Source organism: Gadus macrocephalus, chromosome 22, assembly GCF_031168955.1.
Source record: "Gadus macrocephalus chromosome 22, ASM3116895v1".
NCBI classification, from domain to species: domain Eukaryota; kingdom Metazoa; phylum Chordata; class Actinopteri; order Gadiformes; family Gadidae; genus Gadus; species Gadus macrocephalus.
In genome coordinates, this window is record NC_082403.1 from 9,231,239 (window position 1) to 9,253,910 (window position 22,672).

At 45.5% G+C, this 22,672-nt stretch overlaps 1 protein-coding gene across 7 annotated transcripts in view; it reads right to left on the bottom strand.

Annotated features, from left to right (window-relative positions):
• Positions 1–6,076: 6,076 nt before the first annotated feature.
• mef2d (myocyte enhancer factor 2d) overlaps positions 6,077–22,672 on the bottom strand; it is a 17,903-nt gene continuing 1,307 nt past the window's right edge. Inside the window, exons 2-13 of one of the 7 annotated variants that reach the window (XM_060042789.1) lie at positions 18,495–18,839; positions 16,717–16,920; positions 16,233–16,370; positions 15,918–16,131; positions 14,700–14,756; positions 13,961–14,142; positions 13,283–13,312; positions 11,997–12,126; positions 11,427–11,607; positions 10,103–10,171; positions 9,404–9,454; positions 6,077–8,761 (exon numbers count right to left, since the gene is read on the bottom strand). In XM_060042789.1, coding sequence (XP_059898772.1) covers positions 8,287–8,761; positions 9,404–9,454; positions 10,103–10,171; positions 11,427–11,607; positions 11,997–12,126; positions 13,283–13,312; positions 13,961–14,142; positions 14,700–14,756; positions 15,918–16,131; positions 16,233–16,370; positions 16,717–16,920; positions 18,495–18,548 — 1,785 coding nt within the window. In that variant the 5' untranslated portion in view covers positions 18,549–18,839 and the 3' untranslated portion in view covers positions 6,077–8,286. Of the gene's footprint in view, positions 8,762–9,403; positions 9,455–10,102; positions 10,172–11,426; positions 11,608–11,996; positions 12,127–13,282; positions 13,313–13,960; positions 14,143–14,699; positions 14,757–15,917; positions 16,135–16,232; positions 16,371–16,716; positions 16,921–18,494; positions 18,840–22,672 lie in introns of all 7 variants that reach the window. The other 6 variants (XM_060042788.1, XM_060042791.1, XM_060042790.1 and 3 more) reach the window with 6 other exon arrangements.

Consider the following 22,672-nt stretch of genomic DNA (forward strand, 5'->3'; position numbering starts at 1 on the left):
AAAGTTATTTTCCTTTATTAATTGTTGACGTTTTTGGGCTGTCTCCTCAGACACAAGCCATCAGTATCCCTGCTCTTTGCACCTTGACATGCATGTCGCCGCTGTTTGTTAACCTAGCTTTGCTGATTTGTATCTTGTGATGTGTGTGTGTTTTTCTTAACGGGTGTTGGATGACTGACAAGATCTATGGGGGGGCCCCCTTTGGGCCCCCCCATACCAACTTAGTCTTCAAAGGAATCTAGTGCCATGGGACTCCAGTGTCTTCAAAACAGCCTCGGAATACATGTGTATGAATGGTCCACAGAAGGGTTGATCTGGAAGCCACCACGGTCCACGCAGTAATCTGCTGCGTGGGCCGTAGTGGCTTCCAGAGCCATCTTTCGGTCTTGGTCAGGATTTGTTACAGTTGCCCTTCAATTTAGCAAGCTACGGGTTTCTGAAGATGCCTGCTTTACGTAGCATTAGAGTACAAATATTGTGCAAAATGCTCATGTAATTGCACTAGCACCAGTAACCTGTAGATTAGCTTAGTTTAACGTCATTCCGTGCCGTCTCTGTCAAATGTGTGGCTTACTTTAAGTCCACAAGGCCCTCTGGTAAACCACGTTGGAACACCCCTGGACAAGGTGATTAGTCACTGGGTGTGTGCTAAAGTTTTGTTCCATTTTTCACTAGTTGGTTAAGGTTTGGTAGAATTGTTTGGATGCTAGCGACGTGATGGCGTATGTACAAGAGCCTACCGTGGCCAGGCCACAGTTGCTACGGCCACGGCCAGATGGCCTAGTGTGAGTGCAACCTTGATTGCATTTGTATACTGTTTACCATTGGATGTTTATGCAATTTGGCTTAATTCATCCGCAGTAAAGCTGCATTTGACTATTCCAGGGTCGTTTTGTACAGGCTTTCAATTGACCATGTTGACTAGTTTGTGGGAAGTTTTTTATTTTTTTTTACCCTTGCTTACAATCCAACGGTTGTGACCACTTATGCAACTGGGCTGTGAACCTTGCAATTCTAGTTGCATATTTGTACACGCAAGCTTGTCTATTTCTATCGCCATCACTAACACTAGCTTCAGCATTTCCTTGTAGGCCATTAGCTGACTTGTGTATTGGAGCGATGATTTGGGTATTTTAAGATGCTTGAAAACCTAAAATAAAGCAAAATGCGTGTCTGGTGTGCAAGAGCCAATTTGTTGGCTTGCAGTAGTCGAGGAGTTGCCGTAGGTCGTAAGCCATCTGGAGGTTGTGGCAATGGAGGCTTGTGGTAGATTTGCCATCCAAGAAAGGTTAATTCTTCTGAAGCATGATTAATAGTTTAGTAAATTGAATCTATTCATATAGAACTATAAAATCCAAGACTGCAGCCAGTAACTTGGATCGCAATATGTGGAAAGTATTAGTCTTCATTTGTAACAACAGAATAATTAACATGACTAACTGGGTTTCTTCCATTTTCTAACTAGGGGGACTTGACTGGTGAGTCTACTGGATTAATCAGTAGCGGTACTTTGCCCAACAGATTTGATGGCATGACTACAGGGTGACAAAGACAATTATTCCCTGCCTATCAAAAGAGACTTCTAAAACATATCTGCTAGAACAGTTCCTATACTTTTTGTATAATTTGGTCATGCTGCAAATTTACTTTTTGTAGTTGCTCCATATTTAGTTCTTTGACAGCCTCACCTGCTAGAAAAGTCTATTCAAATCAGCTAAATATAATGAACTAAATTAATAGCCATGAAATGTTGTCACTCATACTAATGGCAAATACCCTCTTTCAGTTGGTGGTTCAACACTGATGTCGCTCTAGGCTTGAGGGAGAGCTCACAAGTAAATTACACGAATGTCCTGGAGCAATTGGGAATACACTTTTATTTAGTCGACCTGACCAGGGACATCTTTGAACTATAGGTCACCTAACCCAAACTTTTCACTCTTGTTAGGTTGTCCTTTTCTCTTGTTTTAACCCGAAAGGGCTGAAATATCAACATTTCAGGTATTCTGTTTGGATAATGTGCAAAACTTGTGGCTTCACTAATAAAAAAAATTAACAAATGTATTTTTCTTAATGTGGTTAAACTATTTAAAGATTTGTATGCAAAATATTTCTGCTCAATTTGTGGTAAATAATTTTTTTTAATTTGATACAACACAACTATGGGTTAAAGGTATTTGCTTTGGGCATCTTTTGATATTTTTAGAATCTTGCTCCATTGCCGTTAGAAATGGTGTCTCCCAGTACTGCAAAGTGCTTCCACAAGTTTAAAAAAGAATGGGCAGAAAAGGAACTGCCAACTAAATCTATTTAACATGGGTAGAAAGTTTCCATGGAAGCTCTTGGCTGCTGGTTCCCAACACAGCTCCACTGTTGGCCTGTGACCTTGCGTTTAACTTTTTTCGACTTTTGGTGACTTTCACAAAAGAGAAATGAACTGGTTAATACAATAAACAAGACATTTCATGGTACCATTTTGAACTGTTTGTGGATATTGCATTAAATCCATATGCTTGAAACTTTTCAATAATGCATAACAACGAAACGATGGAATGAAATAAATAGTTCAAGCAATTTGTGGGACTTGGCTGCTTTTACATTATTACTCATTTTGGGGGTTATTTCAGTCTCTCCAACCTGCAGGTCGTGCGAAGAATCATGTGAATGGGAATATTCTATAAATGTCTTGATATCATCTTTCGTCTCAACACTTCTGCTGCAGCCGCTGTTGAAGCGTATGAGTCCTTTGAGACCCCCTTTGATAAAAGGGGTTCTCAAATGTTGACCCTCAGTCACCTATTGCATCACTTCCTTTAGGGCTTCGGCCTCCTAATTGATCATTATAGTATAATTGAATGCCCTCTTTCATATATATATCTCCACCACTGGGACGTGGCAACAATTCTCCAAATCCATATGGGGGGGATGCTTGTGGACAGTAGGGGTGTATACTCTACATAAATAGGAAGCAAACTCATCTCACAAATGAGTAATGACATCTCACAAATATTTATTTAATAAATTGTTTCAATTTATAATAATCCAAAATCCAATGGCAAAACCCGTTGGCTTTTTGTCGAGGGAATCCAGGGCGACGCTCACTTCCGGGTTGGCCAACATACGTCATCCCTCCACCACTCTACTGTAAAAACACATGTTCAGCAGAGAAATAAACTGTCCGCAAAGACGGTGACGTCGCTTAGCAACGGTAGACGCTGGGGTAGACAAGTCACCGGACTACTACCCATGCAAGTGAACGGAGCGTTCCACGGCATTGAGAAGACCCGTGTAATAAAGGCCTATAATATTTCTGTCCACAGAGCCCCTGTCCACACTTCAGGATTAGCCCGTTTTGAGTACGGCATCCGGGTCCTTGAAGTATACTTCTTTTTGCCGGATCTTACTCAAATTTTGGCTAGTAAGTACGGACAGTACGGGTATTGGAACACGGCACAGGTTCGAGCGTGTGCATGGGTTGAATTGCGTGTGTCTCACGCCGAATGCATGAGACATGAGAGCCCTGTACTTACGTGACACAAACCAGCACCGCAAACGTTCTCTCCCGCTTGAGATGACGTCTTTCTTTATAGGTTCATGGGTCTGATTCGCCGATTTCCCATGCTGATATCCCCGAAGATTCTCAGGCATCTTCGACAATTTGGCTATAGATTGTCTCATTACATGCTAAATAATATAATTATAACCTAATTATATATATAGCCTATCCATATATATAGGCAATATATATAATTAGGCAATATATATATATATATACATATAGCATTTGTGGTTTTGGCATTAACATAACTAGGGTGCACTGTACTATCTGCGCACACCCTTTCTGAAGCCTCTCTCTCGCTCTCTCTCTCTCTCTGTCCCCCCCTCTCTCTCTTTCTCGTACCGTTTTGTGGAGCACGTTAATTGTCTTAGAACACTCCCATTCAGAATGCATTGGTTTACATTTCGTTCTGTGTAACACGCAAAAAGTCGGACTATCGTGCTCTGGAACCGCTAAATTGGATACCAAAGATGAACCATGGAAGTAAGTGTGACTGCCAATATGCTTAATATAGCCTATTGAGTAATATTCATGTAAAAGTCGTGCCGTGGTTGATTTACTTTTCGCTAAATTCGAATATAATAATACTGCGCCCTTTTTGAAAAATTAGCTGCACTTCGTTCATGGAAGTAAGTGAGAGTTAACCTGTTCATAATAATTATTAATATATTGAGTAAAATTCATGTTAAAGCCGTGCTGTGGTTTATTTAGTGTCATCCGTAATCACCAATGTGATACTACAGCAACACGATTTAGCAAAACTGTCATGCGTTTTTTATTGTCTAACTTTTAAGGAATAAAACGTTTTTAGAGGTTTTTCTAATATTACCTTCATGTTTCATTTACTTCCACCACAGGTATATGGGAACGACTGTGGGATCTTCATGACTATGGTATACTCAGTCGCAGACTTAAAATGTACTGAACAGGAGGGGGGGGGGGAATCATGCCAGAGCAGTACCAGATCAGCCAATAAAGAAGTTACGTATGCAACCGTATATTAACCTAGAGGGAGTCATTTAAGGCAATGCGTTCTGCAAGTGGTGCTGCGGTTTGGTTTTCCTTTAAAGGAGTGGAGGTATATTACTGTAAAACGTCATTAAGAAATACACAAAGTGGTCTTTGTCAAGAACACAGAGTAGACAAAAAATTGATTTAGAACACATCAGTTTGATATTTCACGGTAGACTATTAAACAAACAGGTTTTAATAAATTCCATTACACCAGTGAATAAAACACAGTTTCAATCCATTTCACTCAGTTTGTCTATTTAATATATAAAATACGGTAAAACATACGCAAAAAGGATAAGGTTTCAAGGGACTTGGATACTTTGGTACAACAAACACTTTTTTTGTAAAAGCGGTATAGAATTTTAATAACATATCAGTGCATACTTTGTATATGAAAATATACACAATTGTATATCATTCTCAAAAAACAACAAAAAAAAAGAAATATTCCTTTACAACAAAACCCAAAGCAGACTAGCTCAACACAATATATTAGCTATAAATTTCATCTTTAGTATTCATATGCTACATTTTCTGAGTTTTTCTATAACTCAAATGTGATGCATGTCCTTTATCATACTGTAACACAACTTGTCATTACTCGAATCCCATGCATGATGTTTTTCCATTTTTATTTGTTGGATTACTAATTTCGGTTGTTTGCCCTGTTCTATAAATATATTCTTTATCTTAATTCAAATTGCAGCATTTAACTGGTATTTCCTTCATTGCATTTGATAATACCACAAGAATTGATCGTGCAATTTCAGCAAGTTGTTTCAAAAAGGAAACCAGTACTTTATGTTTATGAATCTGATAATGTAAAAAAAGAATAATTAGGCTATCCTAAACCAAAAATAGCACTCAAATAAAAGCTCCAATATATTATCATAAAAGACAATGGAACTGTCACCAGCACAAATTAACAATCCAAAAATAGTGAGATTTTCAAAACATTGTACACAACAAGAAACGGGTGCAGGTTATTCCTTTCTCATACAGATTGTCTCGAGACTACATTGCTAGATTGGACACAGGACCTCTTTATACATGAACATATCCCGCAGAGAGACGATTTCTGAAGCCTATTCATGTGGTGCCACATATTTCAGTCTATCACCAGTTCCTGTAAAACTAGAAGACAAACATAGTGTGTTTTGGGGGGTTTAACAAGACAGAGGTGATTAAAAAGTAAGTGGGTGTATGAAGCACGTCGTCCCCATATGAGGAATGACATCATGGAGCATAATGTCTACCTGTCCCGGCTGAAGAGAACACCTGATTCCTAGTAGGCCGCTGATTGGTCGATACTAAGCGGTTCCGTCAGATCATTGGACAAGACTTCAATTAAAAACCTCCCACCGTGTCGTGACATGCACAAATATAACATGACTTAAACGTTAGCTCCTTATGACAACCTCCACAATGCCAAAACATCACTAATATGTACACTATATTGAACTGGTGTGAGTGGGTTTGTTCATTTTATCTTTTTGGGATGTGTGTGTGTGTGTGTGTGTGTGTGTGTGTGTGTGTGTGTGTGTGTGTGTGTGTGTGTGTGTGTGTGTGTGTGTGTGTGTACGCACGCATACACAAAACATCCACGTCCATAACTGCAGTCAAAACGATGTGTGTGGGCAAGTCTTTTTTACGGATACGACACGCTCCACATGTGCCAATCTCATGCTCTTCTGCGTGAAAAGGCATAATCTAGAAAAGTCCCATGTAAAATAGTTTCACTGGTTATTATAATCAGATATAATTTAATAAGGTACAACACAAAGTATGCTTTTTTTCTCTCCTCTCTCTCTCTCCCTCTTTAGGAAATACTAGAAGCCAGTGACTCGAGATCATCCAAATTCATGGTGGTTATAAACAAAGTATCGTGTTACTTTTTGACTTTGATTTTTTTTTTTGCATGTGGCATAATGAATAATAATAACAACAATATAATGACACCACAATCAAGGCCTCTGTGTGTGAGAGACGGAGAAGTGCACACACCATCAACACTAGCATATAAAAGGTTACTGAAACCAATTCAATTCACCAGCCCTACCTAGTGGTGCGTTACCCCTGCACCAAAAACAAGTTTCAATTCACACACTCATATATGCAAACAGATCCACTGAGAATCAACACATTGCTTGTTTTTAGGGGTATCTAGCAAAGTCTATGCAAATATATTCATATGTACATACACGTCGCCCAAGCTGAAGAGCTAATTCACTTATGCTGCCAAACTGAAGCTGTAGAAATATAGAAAATGACATTTTTCCTTTCTGTTTTTAGTTTTTTTCTTTTTTTAAACCACCGACGTAGGGTAACTAGAGTGGACTAAGAGCTAAATAGAACACCAAGGCTTTTTTTGGATATATAAGGAGTGATTTTTATACAAAGTCATAATCCCTACCTCTTGACAACTAACAGACCTTCAAAAAACTGATTTCAAAATACCAACAGAACAAGTACACTTGGACTGAGGGGATCTAATACTTTCCCTAGTGAACGCCCCCCTTCAGCTCAAACATCTCATGCTAGGCGTGTTTGTTTTGTTTTTCCCGGTTAACTGGATGGCGTCTCCACCCGGTACCAAACCGTGTGACCACTTGGACGTCTTCTGCAACAAATATATGGCGCAGAAGGAGAGCGGGAGGGCAGATAAAAAAGAAAGAAAGAAAGTCTTCTTCTATGGTTCTATGTAGTAGCGTTAGTCCTGGCCGTGGACGAGCGATATATTCGTTAGTGTCTCTGCACCGGAACGAGAGGCATTTGGCATCCGTGAGAGGAGGTTGATATTGGCACTCGGTGAGGACGCGTCGGAGGCGCCCGTAGCCTTGGCTGCTAGCGGGCTTACCACAAGAAATGCCGCTTGGAGGGTGTGTGAGCGCCCCCCGATGGGAGACGGGGGGTAATCGTGGCAGGCCGACTGAAAAAACCCAAACTATTCTCACTCTGCAGCCTTGCTCGGCTCCCTCTCTCCCTCTCCCTCCCTCCCTCCCTCTCCCTCGTCTAAGTGCGTGTCACTGCGCTGGTTCTTCCCATTAAAAAACACGTGTGCCAGAGCTAAAAGTCGTTTTTCCAAAGCGGCGCTTGGAAGTGATACAACTGGAAGAACACAGACGGTGTGCGTGGGAACATGGCACTGGGCAGTTCGGTGAGCTTCCCGTGATGCGGACCCCCCCCCCCACCACCACCACCACCACCGTCCCAGCGGAGTACGTGACGGGAACCACGTGGACCGTGCTGGCTGAAGACACCCCACTGAGACACCGCTCCACAACCACTCTAATCCACGCTCCTAGATGAGGGATTTTTTCCAGTCCATTTCTCAACATTTGCAATTAAGTATTCAACAGTAATATTCAGTTCTACTGAAAGAAACGACTACGTGTGAAAGGTGGGTGGGTGCATTGGGGTCAGCAGGTTTCGCAGTCCCTTACTCTATATCCAATGCCCTGCCTCGGAGCGACGGGGGGGCTGCCACGTCTCCTGCCCCACACCAAGAGACGGTTGCCCAGAGACAGGGGAGTCTGGGGGGGCAGTGGCGGAGAGGACGGAGTGGGTACAATTCTGGACAGAGGCTAAATGTGTGATGGGAGGGGGAGGGGTAATAAGTGAAGGAGGGTGTGGCTTAAGACAGGGGTGTGTCTTGCGGGTGGTGCAAAGTGTCTTCAAGGGCGTGCAGATCATAATCCAACCCCCCCGCTGCTCTATGTGACCCAGGCATCCAGCCTCATGCGCTTGATGTTACCCCCTTCCTGCTCCTGCTCGCTCTGCGCCCTCAGCAGCTCCGCCGATTGGCCGAAGTCGGGGGGCGGGGCCCGGCCGGCGTTCCCTGCGCCGCCGCCCGCCGCCGTGCCTTCGCCTCCCCCTCCCCCGGCCCCGGCCCCTGCGGCGGCGGCGGCGGCGGCGGCAGGGTCGTCGCGGTCGCTGCCCTCGTAGGAGCTGGCGTTGCTGCTGACGCTGTCGGCGGGGGAGCGCCCCGTGGGCGGCTCCAGGCAGAGCAGCGAGCCCGGGTACTGGGGCGGGGCCGACAGGATGGAGGTGGAGGAGGCGGAGGTGGAGGCGGGGGGAGGGCAGGGCGTGCTGCGCTCGCGGCCGGGCGAGACGGGCTCGGACTTGATGCTCACCCCGGAGGCGGTGTTGACGGTCAGCATGGCGCCCTGCGGTATGTGGGAGACGGGCCTGTGGAGGGGGGCGACAGGAAGAGGGAGGAAGATGGACACAAAGGGAGCAGTTGTCAGCGGGTTATTGGATAGAGGAGAGAAACATAACAGCTGTCACTCGTGTCAGACAACAACCGGGACCACGTTACTTGGCAACAGCAGCGACAACAATAATTAAAAAGACAAGACCCGGGGCAACAATTCAACTCATTCCAAGCAGTTAGCGAGTGTAGAGCTTACAACGCATCGTCGCCAATGCTCCCACATAAAAACAACAACTCAATAACAGGCCAGAAAGCGTGAAATGGTTTGGATGACTGCAGTGATTTGCCATGAGTCAGCAACAAAAAAAAACTGCAAACATAACAAATCAGTCAATCAATCAATCAATCAATCAATCAATCAATCATCCTGTCTTGGAGTAGAACCCGGCAGACGGAACAGGAACTATGCCACGTCTTTTTCTCTCTGACTGCAAGACAGATTTCCAATCATGCTGAGGAGAGGGGGGCCGGTGTATGAGTGTGTAGTGTCGTGTGTGCACGTGTGCACGTGTGCGCGTGTTGAGTGTGGCTGTGTGTGTGTGTGTGGTGACGATTGGCAGCAACGAAAGCACACAGACACACGGGGTGAAGACAGGCAGTGTAGTGGTGTACAGTACCGGCCCAACCACTCATCTCTACCCAACAGCAGGTTGGACGGAGAGCCAATGCTGTGAGGAGGAAAAGGAGAAGGTTGGAGGCCGGAAACCAAATCAAACCAAAAGGGAGGAAGAGGTCAAAAGGCAGAAGGCGTGGGATGAGGAGGAGGAGGAGGAGGAGGAGGAGGAGGAGGCTGAGAGAACGACATCATTGCAAAGGCTCTTGCAACAATGTGTTACAACAAGCTTGTGATGGCATACGTCTATAGGTGTTGTAGTCAAACTTCCCAGTTCATTTATGCCAGCATATAAGATATATTGTAAACTGCAATCCACAACAAATACCAAAACAATTTTTTACAACGTTAGTTGGTGGGGCTAATATAAAAAATATTAATATTTATGCCGTTTTTAACAATAGCCCAATCAAAAATAAGTGTTCGATTTTTTTCTATTCTATAATAACGCCTTACCTTTTCATATGAGGCTTAAATTAATAAATACAATTGATGTTTTTCAAATTAAGGTTCTTAATAAGCGCTTCAACATCCAGAATTCCATGTAATCCTGCAAACGTCAACTTGTGAACGTGTTTCATTGTTCTCCCAATGGAGGAAACAACTTTTACTAAAGGATCTGCAAGCTTACAAAAAAGCCCACACACTCGCTCTCTCTCTCTCTCTCCCTTTTTCTCTCTCTCTGTCTCTCGTGGCTGTTCACCTCAGATTTGCTGCCAGAGACGAGACCTGGCTGGACAGCTCGCTGCTCTGCTTGTCCATACCCCACATGCTGTGGACAAGAGGGAGACAAACACACTTTCAAGAGGCCGCCCAGCGCCAGATCATGCTGCCGTTTGGTCCTACTGATGTGTGCAACGTAACCTGCCTATTCTTCAGCCCCCCAGGGCAAGGGAGGGGGGGTTCTGGGAATAAGCCCCAGTGTCCAAGCTCTATCGGTAGCATAGCCATTACATATTCCTACACGTAACCGTTTCTCTTTGTTGCCATTGCTACAGATTCCTGCGCTCCATTCTGGAAACTTAAATGTGTGGTTGCTCCAATATTGATCGGATGCCTCGGCTCTCGAGTCTTCTCAGACTCACTTGGAAGTCAAGTGTCAGCGTCTGCCTTGGGACCAACAACAAATGTTAATGCATGGTTTAGGAATGTTGCTAATTGAGCTACAGTGTGCTTACGGTACACACCGCACGTTGTGTGTAGTGTGGAATGTAAGGAATAAACCACGACCGGTTGAGCTGAAAGCCATTAACGTGCCAGCCCAAAGTGGTTTATTCCGCTTGAACCACAGTAACCAACAATCAGTAGATGTGAGTTGCATGTATCCAATATTTCTTATCGACTTAATCAGCTGTTATGTTAAAATAACCATCCACAACGCTTTGAGTGCATAGATTGTTTTGCATTGTAAAGGAATGATCTGGTCAAAGGTTGAATCTGTAGCAAATTGTGAAGGGGGGTCCCAATATTAAAATATATAATGCAATCTCTACGAATGTTATTGACAAATCAGCATGAAATATTCAACAATGCTGTGGTATAAATACATATAACCTGTGTGTAATTACGAAGAATGTGCCCAACCACTGTGTACTGTAGTCAAAGAACGCCATGATCTCTCATCGTCTATACTGTCCTACACTCCAGCTTTAGTTTCATTTTAAAGACAACATGTTTGCACTCTTCCCCACGTCATTGCACTCTACCTGCTGAGCACAGTTGCAGGCGAAGGGATGAAATCAAAGTGAGAAGGTGAGGATGTTAGTCAGAGACCAATTCACTTAATCCTCTTCTGTGAATTGCTAGCTTGGCATAGAGGAGGATTCATGGCATGATCCACAATGCTCTGTACATTGTGGTTTTTGCAGAGTAAAATACGTTTAGCAGAGTAAACGACAAGTTGATTACTGAGTTAATGTATGAATAAAGAGGCTGTTTAGCTGGGCACAGGCCATGGATGACAGATTACAGTAAGAATAAGAAAACAGCCTGCAAGGAGGAAGAAGGGACAACAACATTAAGCTTACACCAGGTTGCTGAGTGACGCAAGACTCAGCTGCTGCTGCTGTTGCTGTTGCTGCTGCTGCTGTTGTTGTGGTTGTTGCTGGGATACAGTCTGCTGTTGCCAGGTCACGTTAGTGGGCAGCAGACCGCCAGGTGAGGCCAGGGCATGCAGAGCCGTGATGTCAGCACTCGTCAGCTGGTATTCTGAGAGAGAGTGGTCGAGAGTGATTAAGAAAAAGAGAGAAAAAGAAAAAGAAAGAGAGAAGGCCAGATAGGTTTGAGGTCATTGGGATCTGCCAATTTGAATCACGATAGAGATAAATGATGGGGAATCCTAGAGAAAGCGCTTGCTGTGCCAAATATTACGGTCAGGTCAAAACATATTCCAACATAATAAATAACGACTCCATAAAACCAGAACTTTTGGCCAAACAAGGGGGAGAGGCGAGGGGTTTCTGACTGTGGGAGTGTGTGTGTGTGTGTGTGTGTGTGTGTGTGTGTGTGTGTGTGTGTGTGTGTGTGTGTGTGTGTGTGTGTGTGTGTGTGTGTGTGTGTGTGTGTGTGTGTGTCCCCTTTCATTTGCTCCAGCTCACCTGTGTTGTACGCGGTGGGCATGGCGGAGAAGGGCATACCCTGGGCCAGCAGGCTGGGCGTTGCCACGGAGACCACGGGCGTGGTGAGGGTCTGGGCCAGTTGGGCCCCCGCGGCTAGCCGCTGGGCGTTCTGCCGGGGGTGGGGGGGGGGGAGAGAGCACAGCGGGGTAAGAATGGGGGAGTCAGTCGCAGCATCGCTGAGCACAGAACCCGCGGCCACGGTAATGGGAACCAGGATGAGTTCGATGCACTTGCTCTGCGGGGGGACTTGATGGCACGGTTGAGGTTGGACACCATGGGGAGCACGGTGAACAGGGCAGGAGAGTCAGGAGCACCTCCCAACGTCATGCATGGTCGATTTAATGTACGCTGCCCAGTGGAGGCCCTGCCCTTCAAGAGCAACCAAACGCAAAGAATCCCACCACAGGTATAGAGATAAAGTTCTGCTGGAACGGTTAAAGGTGGGAGCAAGTGACGCCATTTTTATCCGATCAAAGAGCATATATTCATCCCCTTGGATTGGTGCTACTGTGGTTGGATTTCAGCATTTGATATTTCTTTAAAAAGGCAAATCACATTAAAGGCAATTCCCATCAAAGCCAACAGATATATTCTCCCAGAATCTAAAAGCGTATGCACTTTTATGTCGTTATGTTGTGAATTAACCATAACCTCACAAGGACTGAGGGTAATTATCGGGAGAAGAGATGACATTGACTGACAGTAAAATGCCTTTAATGTGACTTCAGCTAGGTCTCATGTGATTTGGTGGTTGGTGGAGATGAGACTCGGGTTGCTAGTTAACAAGGGACATGCTTTGCACTTTAAAAATAATAAATGAATACAGAAACATTCCTTCCATGCCTGATGCCGTCGAGAATGGTAACAAGGCAACATCTCCAAATGAAGATGTTTCATTTAGGCACAATCAACCAGGGAGTTTCTTGACTGTTTTTCCCCCCCCCATCTACGAATTGCAACAAAAACAAGTTTTCCTTTTGTTTTCGATCACACAGGGATGATACTAAGATCCCTGACCATGCCGGTAAAAAATATCAACCACCAGTTTTGTACAGCATGCATCCACGTGAACAGAACCACTGACCCCCCCCCCCCCCCCCCGATCAAGACCAACCCAGAGAAAGGTCAGTGGACAAATCAATCCCAATTTTCTCAGGCACGTGTGGGGAGGGGTGATTTAACACTGAGCTAATGAGTGGGGGTTGCGTTGAATGGCCATCGTGTCATGCGGAAGAAAATACAAAAATGACGCTGAGAAGATTCACCTCGTTCACCAATTCCAGCTCATCCTCTGTCTGCAAAGAGCAGCAATAGAGAGGGTCACATCTCTGAACCTGGTGCACAGTACCTTAGGCTGACGCTAATGCTAAAGCTTATGCTAATTCTAACATGAATGCTAAAGGGAACACCGAACATCAGTAGGGCGACATCACGTAAGGCGGGTCATTACTGGACCAACGCTAACAGCGTCCTGTTCACACATGGAGCAGAGCGTGGTAGGATTGAGTGCAGGTTCATCAGTGCTCTGCAGAGCATCGCTGGGTGGTAGAGCCTGCTCCAGATCAGGGACTAGAAACACAAAACCACCCCTGTCTGTAAACACGGAAAGGCTATCCTTCCACCAATTCAGAAAAAAAAAATAAAAATTGTAGAAACATAAAGATTAAATAAAAAAACGTAGAAATGTACATTGATATGCTTGTACCATGTTGCCAATTCATGGGTTTGGGACATAATTAACCACATTTGCATCTCTAAAGCAGCATTACAATTAATCAAAAGAAAGCCAATAAAAATATCTTTGATTTATGTTTGTATGAGCCACTCGGTTTCCCCCAACACACATGGGGTCCAGGTGGTTCTTACTGTGCTGTTAGAGGAAGCTAAGCTGTGTGGCTGTGTGTCAGATGGGGGAGGTTGCTTCCTGGTCGGGTCTATCTTACCATCTGCATGAGGCTCTTCCCACCCTGTGAGGTGATGACTCGCAGGTCTGGCTTGCGGCTATTCACTATCTGGGGGCTAGGGGGCGGCGGCGAGGACTTGGCCGGAACTACTTTCCCCAGACTGTTGCCGTTGGAGACGGTGAGGAGGCCCGGGGAGGCCCTGGCACTGTTGTATCCGTTAGCTGGATGAGAGCAAGAAAGGTTTCGTCATTGACTTGCACTCGTACAAGAAATATGCAAAAAATAAATAGATGTGAACTAAGGGGACATGCGTGAAATTAATATAAAGATATATTTTTACAAAATATTGGAATGTGCATGAACAAATTTTCAAAAGACCAACAGTGTTGCCGTCTCTGCCAGTGAAGATAGTTTGCGCCCAAAGGATCATACACCTCTTTGTGTAAACGTTGTAAACAAGAACGGCATGTGACGAGTGTTATGTGCAGTTTCCTTTCTGTTACTGTTCAGCTCATTATGTCAACATTACACCAACTTGACCATGATTGTTCCAACACAAAATCTGAAAAAAACACTTTCCACATGTTGGCTTCGTTTTTTCGAAATGAATGAGTGTTTTTGACATAATTGCAAGCTTATATGCAGTGTTTTTTATTACCGATGCCAATCCAAACAGTTACACTTATATGGATCTGCGATATTGACGAGCACCTCAGAGGAATTTTGATCATTGTTGTTAACATATCTGAGCTAAAACAGGGATTTCAGTAATACTTACGGACTGGACTTGGACATCCGCCGTTAGAATTGTTGGGATCCCCTCCTAGAAGAGCTCCTGTTAGAAAACAAATAATTCACACTTAATAAGGCGCAGTGTGTGGGATATAGTGGCATCTTGCAACCAACTAAATACTACCCCCCCCACCACCTACTGATGTCCTCTTCTATGGCAGCATCGAGCAGCCAAGTGCAAACCTACAAGGTTCATAAATTGAATTAACTTATTTAGTCTGTAAAACTATAGGTCATAGCTTAGAAGTGAGATAGCAATCCTAAAATTTGATTAGAAAGCGTCCTCTGTGTGATCTGTTCTGGGCTACTGTAGAAACATAGTGGTGCAACAGAGCATGTCAACAAAGAGAAAAGTAGGGACAACGTTAATGAAATCCATCGATCAGACTTCAGAAATGTCCAGGTCACTTTAAGCTACAAGCCTGATAAAGGGTTACGTATTGCAGCTTTAAGGTGAGGCAATTCTTTAAGCTTAATCAAGGCTTCTAAATGAATTATCGAAGACTAATTATAAAAGGTAATTACATGGTGGTTAGTATTTCCCATTTTGGTAATCAAGCAATTCATTTCTTCGCAATATGCAAATAATTGCAAAGCATATCACTCCATGAAAATATTAAATATACACATTTGATATAGAGCAACACATCTCAAGGATACCTCTAGGTGATTCGAGAAGCGCTCTGGATCGAATGCTCAGCCTTGACTCATTGTGGTTGCCACCAGACATGTCAAGTGAAGTTAAATTCACTTTTGGAAAAAGGTCACTACGGATTTAAAACGGCAACGTTACATCACTCATGAATAACTACTTCAACAGATCATCCTCCAACTTCTGGTCCCTATGTGAGCTACAGCACAGGCAAAATGTTGCAAATTAACACGCTATTTTTAGCTCCTCATTCCACCGTCCAAGCCCTTCGATACGAAGCAGAAATGCGTCCATTTCCCCCCTGATGAAAACGATCGTGAGGTTATCTCACATTGGGGGGTGATTAGACAGTACAATGAGGCGCCCGGGCTTTAGCTCAAAGCGACGGGCCGGGATTTTATGGATTGATCCATGTGGCTCAGCGAAGGTTCAATTATTGGAAGTGTGTGAAAGCGTTGCAGGTAGGCTGGTCAATGTGCCATTATCCGTGAGGCCTGATTAGGCCGTCCCTCAAGCGCATGCTGAGGAATCTCATTTGCCCCCGTGGCTCACCTGCGCTGGCCGGTCGCTGTGGCAACCCCGGAGACACCGTGTTCCTTTGGAGCGTCGGTTGCTGTGGCGACAGGAGGTGCGTGTCGGAGAGAGTGGAGGAGGTCACATAGGACGTGGTCACCAGGGTGTTACCCGGGTTACTGAACTGCAGTGGGCTCTGATTGGACGCCTGGACTGTCACGGGCATGGAGAATGAGGGGGCAGTCGCCGTCGACTGCTGCAGAAGGGCAGAGAAACGACAGACGTTTTAGAGTCAAGCGCATCGGCAGACATGGGAGTGTTAAGGTTGGGCCTGGGGCCTGAGGCGGGACTCACTCCGTAGCGCTTGAAGAGGATGTCCAGGTCTTCGGTAGTCTTGCGATACTTGTCATCGTTCAAGGGACTCTGATCGATGGAGTCTTCCCCGTCGGGCTCGGGGCTGTCGCAACCATTGAAGCCCTTCTTCCGCAGAGTCTGAGAGGGCGAGGAAGAGGTTTAACCAAAGGGAGGAGGAGGAGGAGGAGGAGGAGGAGGAGGAGGAGGAGGAGGAGGAGGAGGAGGCCAGGAACGTGCTCATGCATGCCATTTGCGTTATGTGCGGCGAGCACAGCGCAGCGTACGTGACCCGTTGGAACAACACAGCACACAGCGTAGCCTCTAATGAACCTGGTCATACTAAGCCTAGCACCCGAAAAAGACCCCTGTCGCTTTGAACCCATTCTGATTGAATGGATATGCAGGCCTTGTTAGAAAAACACTTCTCTGTGGTCAAAGCATGGTTGACCAGCTGGCCCTTAATGAAATCAAACGCGGGGCTCACCTCGATGATGTCGGCGTTGGTGCGGCTCTCGTGCGGCTCGTTGTACTCTGTGTATTTGAGCAGGACCTTGTCCATGTCGGTGCTGGCGTACTGGAACAGCTTGTTGGAGTGGTTGAAGATGATGAGGGCGATCTCGCAGTCGCACAGCACGCTCAGCTCGTACGCCTTCTTCATCAGGCCAAACTTCCGCTTGGTGAACGTCACCTGGGGGTACGGCACACGACATTTATGCACAATACTAAACACATTTCTGACCCGTGGCCCCTCAACGCGCCTTTAAAACAGGGCCACACATTCATCCATTCATACACACATTCACACATCGATGGAGCTAGCACGTCGGGAGCAGTAAGGGTCAGGCCTCTTGCTTGGGGATACCTCGAAGCTTGGCAAGGGATGCCGGGGATCGAACCAGCAACCGGCTCTGCCGTCTGAGCCACTGCAATTTATTTTGTTTATGCACAAGTGCCCTACACAAGTAGAGTGAGTCAGTCCCACTGCCTGGGGGAAGGGCTGGCCTCCAGCACCTACGGCAGAGACCTCACTCCTCCGTCTTGCCGTTAGTCTGGATGCTCTCCATGGCACATGTGTAGACGACATGAAGCCAACCCTACCATTGGTCAGCCCCTGCTCCCCGTCCACTCCTTGCAGGAGCAATTTATCAAATGGGGATCTCGCCTAAACAGGATGGCGGTAGGTGGCAGTGAAAAGCACTCATACATGGAGAAGGAAAAGAATTGTTGATTTTGGTGACCACAGCGACGGATCCTTGTCATAGACAGCAAACGGTCTCCATAGCAACTGATATCTGGCGAACAAGCCCATGATTCCATAAGTAGAAGAAGTAATGCAGATTAACCCCTGCATGTTCAAGAGAAAGTGATTTGCTTAAGATCTTTGGGATGATCTTTCGGAGGAGAGGATTTTTTTTACACATCGTCAGCCTATATAGAATAAAGCAATACCTTTATATGTTTAAAACAGAGCCTCAAGAAGCCAATGGCTTGTGGGTAGCTTATTCAGAGAACCCCATGTAATTTGTGGATATATTATGCAAGAATCGTTAATTGTGTGTGTCCCAATCTTTGTCCTCAGCTCCGACTTGGTTACCCCTTTAAAAGGCACACACAGTCGTCATAGTTGTGCCGTGGGTTGGGGTCTCCTCAAATGTTTTCCCAAGTGGTTTAATAGCCTCAAGCAGATTTATAATCCCCTTCAGCAACATTGATGGCCAGAGAGCCTCTTTACCCCACTGGCGGCCGATCAATGCTGAAGGTCTAAGCAGCGATCTGCAGGAAGAGGAATAAGAAAGAGGAGCGAGCATGACTTTTAAAGTCATCATTAAAGGGTGCGGTACCAGCAGTCGATGGGCTCTTAAGATCTCGATCGTCTGCTAATTCCTGGCCCCGGTTCTGCTTAAGCCTGGAGCTCGTTAGCGGCCTGATGAGAGTGTGTTTGGCTTCAGAGTCACTTAGTTATGAGTGCATTCACACATCATAGAGCTACATGATGTGAAGCTCCTCTTGGTGGATGATCAGAGACTCCTGAGTTTCCTTCACTGTCTCGCCTTCTGGCCCTCCAGGAAGCCATGCTATCCAGCTGGGCCGCCTCACACATGGCCTACTATGACCCTCCGCGTTTTAGATAAGACAAAATGCTCTTTTGATTCAGGGCGGTATGTGTGGTGTGGTGTTACTACTACTGTGGTGCAACTAACTAGTAAATGTCCATATTTGACCGACGGCGGTGTTGTTTACCGCACAAGACTCTCATCTCACCTGCTTGTTCCTCTCATCCGTGATTCGCTGGATCTGGATCTTTTTCCTTCCCATGGTGCCTTGTGACAGCGGAAACGGACGGCCGCGTCAGTCAAGAAGAGAACGGCCCCTCGGTGGGTGTGACCTACGACCTCTTACTCTTGCACAGATAGCCCCAGACACGGTCATGCATGCCACTGAAGGAACTCTGACACACGCAAACACCCACACACGCACACACTCAAACGTTGGGTTTGGTGGAGTGGACGATGCTCAGTTCATCGTTTGCTCAGTAGGGACAAAGGTGGCCAATTGCCCCCCCCCCCCTCCCACTGTTGCCGTGGTACGACAGACGTCACTCTCCTCCTATGGTCGGGAGACACAGACACAGGGAGACAGAGACAGAGAGGTTAGACAACATTTCTCTTCCCCGTGATCGGCCACACAAACAATCGATGTGAAACCACTATGTGTGGAGGGAAGGAGGGGGAATCCCAGGGTCATGTACGCCGTATTTTATTCGTTGAGTGAGCCAGCCAGAGACTATGATGAAGTAACCTGTGAATCATCGACATATTCAAACGCTTACAGCCCGAAAGCTGCTTATCACGTGCGCTGTGCACAGGCCATGACTACACTGCGAAGGACCCGTCATGTCGCGAGAGAATAAAGGAATAATAACAACAACGGCAACAGGCATTCAAGGCTTTTCTGTTCCTCCCCGTGGACGTCATGAACACAATACCCAAAGGGACAGGATATTCGTTATGAAGAGATCAGGGATCAGTTAACTGATTGCAGCTGTGGAACAAGAGGGAGTAACTGCTGCTTACATTTTGTTTCATCTGGGGTTTCGTGTGCACGGTAGTGTGACATGCACACACTCTATAAGGGTGACTGACAAGGGTGTGAGTGAGGATACTCAGACGCTCATCTCAGAACTAGGCACCACTCAAGGCGCCACATTGACATTTCACTTTTATAACCCCATTTGCATCCGCTCAAACTAACATACAATCTGGAAGTATAGAATATGTTTAATATAACGTATATATGAAAAACAGTGCATTGGTTTGGATGGTCTGCATGGTTCTCTCCTGATACTACAACCCTTCTCACACAACCCTTGAGTCACATACCCCCCCACCCCCCCCATATTAATCGATTATGCTTGAGAGGGTTATAAGATATTAACAGACTGTTATTGCCGTCCACTCAGTAAGCCGCGACAGGGCGATGTTCACAGGAAACCGTTCCTTTCCATGTGAATCTGACCACAACGGGGCAACGCCATGGGGGTTGATCCTTGTGGCGCTCTCCCTACTGCCCCCTGTACGGCTGCTCCCTCATTACAGTAATGACACGGTCTCTCACCCCCCCCCCCCCAAGGCGCTGATGGCTCAATTAAGAGCTGGCTGGAGGTCTGATTGAGGGCCAGGATAATGAGCTTGAACTCTGGATCCGGCCGGCTCCTTCTCCCTCTGTGGCAGTAAGAGAGAGTAACCTAGAGAGCCACCCAGAGAGGCTGGGAGAGTTATTCCTTATAGTGAACCCGGGACTCTGGACTGCGGCTCGGTTGGACCATATACCAGTATAGTGACCTGGGCCATACCAGTATAGTGACCTGGGCCATACCAGTATAGTGACCTGGGCCATACCAATATAGTGACCTGGGCCATACCAATATAGTGTCCTGGGCCATACCAATATAGTGACCTGGGCCATACCAATATAGTGACCTGGGCCATACCAGTATAGTGACCTGGGCCATACCAATATAGTGACCTGGGCCATACCAATATAGTGACCTGGGCCATACCAATATAGTGACCTGGGCTATACCAGTATAGTGACCTGGGCCATACCAATATAGTGACCTGGGCCATACCAATATAGTGACCTGGGCCATGCTAATATAGTGACCTGGGCCATACCAATATAGTGACCTGGGCCATACCAGTATAGTGACCTGGGCCATACCAGTATAGTGACCTGGGCCATACCAGTATAGTGACCTGGGCCATACCAATATAGTGACCTGGGCCATACCAATATAGTGACCTGGGCCATACCAATATAGTGACCTGGGCCATACCAGTATAGTGACCTTGGCCATATAGTGACCTGGGCCATACCAATATAGCGACCTGGGCCATACCAGTATAGTGACCTGGGCCATACCAGTATAGTGACCTGGGCCATACCAATATAGTGACCTGGGCCATACCAGTATAGTGACCTGGGCCATACCAATATAGTGACCTGGGCCATACCAATATAGTGACCTGGGCCATACCAATATAGTGACCTGGGCCATACCAGTATAGTGACCTGGGCCATACCAGTATAGTGACCTGGGCCATACCAGTATAGTGACCTGGGCCATACCAGTATAGTGACCTTGGCCATATAGTGACCTGGGCCATACCAATATAGTGACCTGGGCCATACCAGTATAGTGACCTGGGCCATACCAGTATAGTGACCTGGGCCATACCAGTATAGTGACCTGGGCCATACCAGTATAGTGACCTGGGCTATACCAATAGTGATCTGGGCCATACTAATATAGTGATCTGGGCCATGCTAATATAGTGGCCTTGGCAAAAGAATAGTCCCCTGGGCCCTACGAATAAGTCACCTGGGCCAGCTCTGCGTTATAACCTTTGGTGGGGTTGATGTCACACTGATAAAGGACATGGTGCTTCGCTGAAATCACTCCAGGAATCCCTTCTGCGATGGATGAATATTCTTTTGATGAAAAGAAAACTAAGGGGTCGAGGGTGGGCATCTGTCCCTTTTGGAAAGTGTAATTAGTGGCAGTGACCTTTAGCAGATTCTGCCTCGGCCAATGGAACGCTCATAAGATGAATGGAGGGTGCCTAGCAGGAGATAGCCCGGCCCAAGCCCCACGGACGAGGGGCGTGTCTAATGTGTTCACCATGCACTGGGAACATGGATCCATGATCACGTCAACACAATGACTTGTACCTTTACATACCTAAAACAAAAACCTTCAGACAATGAAGCAGGGGATGTAATGATACGGTCATGTTTGTGTTTGTTATTACATGTGTTGACCTAGCTTACATGTTCTAGGCTAATATTTCACAATGCGTTGGCAAAAGCAGTTTCCATAGCATTCGAGGATTAGAGCAACTGAGTAACCAAACACTATAGTGAAAGACTCTGGTTGTAAATGGTGATTGCCTTTTCTAATTAGCTAGGATGATGCCAGATAAACCAAATACTAGAAAATATCAGGATTAGCAAAAATGTCAACAGTACAGAACCTTGTGCTGGCCAACAATAACCAACTCATTGCCATGGGGCTTCATTGAATTTAACTACACAGAGATCCAAATAATGCTTATTTCTAGCAACTTTTACAGGTTTTACATTAAAGAAAGGGTTCTAAGCCTCACAGTGATAGATGAAATTAAATTAAATGAAAAGCGCATATGGTCTCTCACAAGAAGAATTTGTCATTCCAACAAGGCCTGAACCTTTTGTAACTTTTATGTCCCTTAAAAAAGGCCAGATTTGAAGACACCATAAATTGAACATGACGAGGACCAAATGTATACCACTAGGCTATCTTCGACGTCCAGTATATATCGCTTTTGAACGGTGAAGTTCACTGTCAGAAAATGCTTCCATTTGTACTTTAATTTGAATCAAATGAAATGTCATGTCTTAATGGGAGTTTTACAGCTGCGTATTAGTCTGAGATTGTGCATTTACTTAAGTACTGGTTAAGCTTGTTTAAACATACTGAAATGCAATTTATAAACAGTATCATCATGAAATTGTGAAAGTAGGCGTCGTAAGCAGTTATAAGCCGTTCGCACAAGGATGTAGGCCTTCGTGATGTTGGCTTTTGTTTTATACCAGGATCGATATAACATTTACAAACTGTTGCATCAATGACTTGATTGGACTTCGGACAAGGAGATGTCCCCACCCCCATGAACAGAAAGCATTGAAGCCATGGTGCATGTTGCACGAGGTCATCTGTGTTCAATATGCAGGGTTTTCCCTCTTTGCTCTCCCTCTATGTGTGTGGATGTTTGGGTTTAATGATAGAACAACAAGATTCTGGCGTATCTCTAGTCTATAAAACATGTGTTTGTGCTTCACACTGCAGCTTTTGAAAAATTGTGTTTCCTTCAGGCACCGAGACAATTTAATAACGTTTG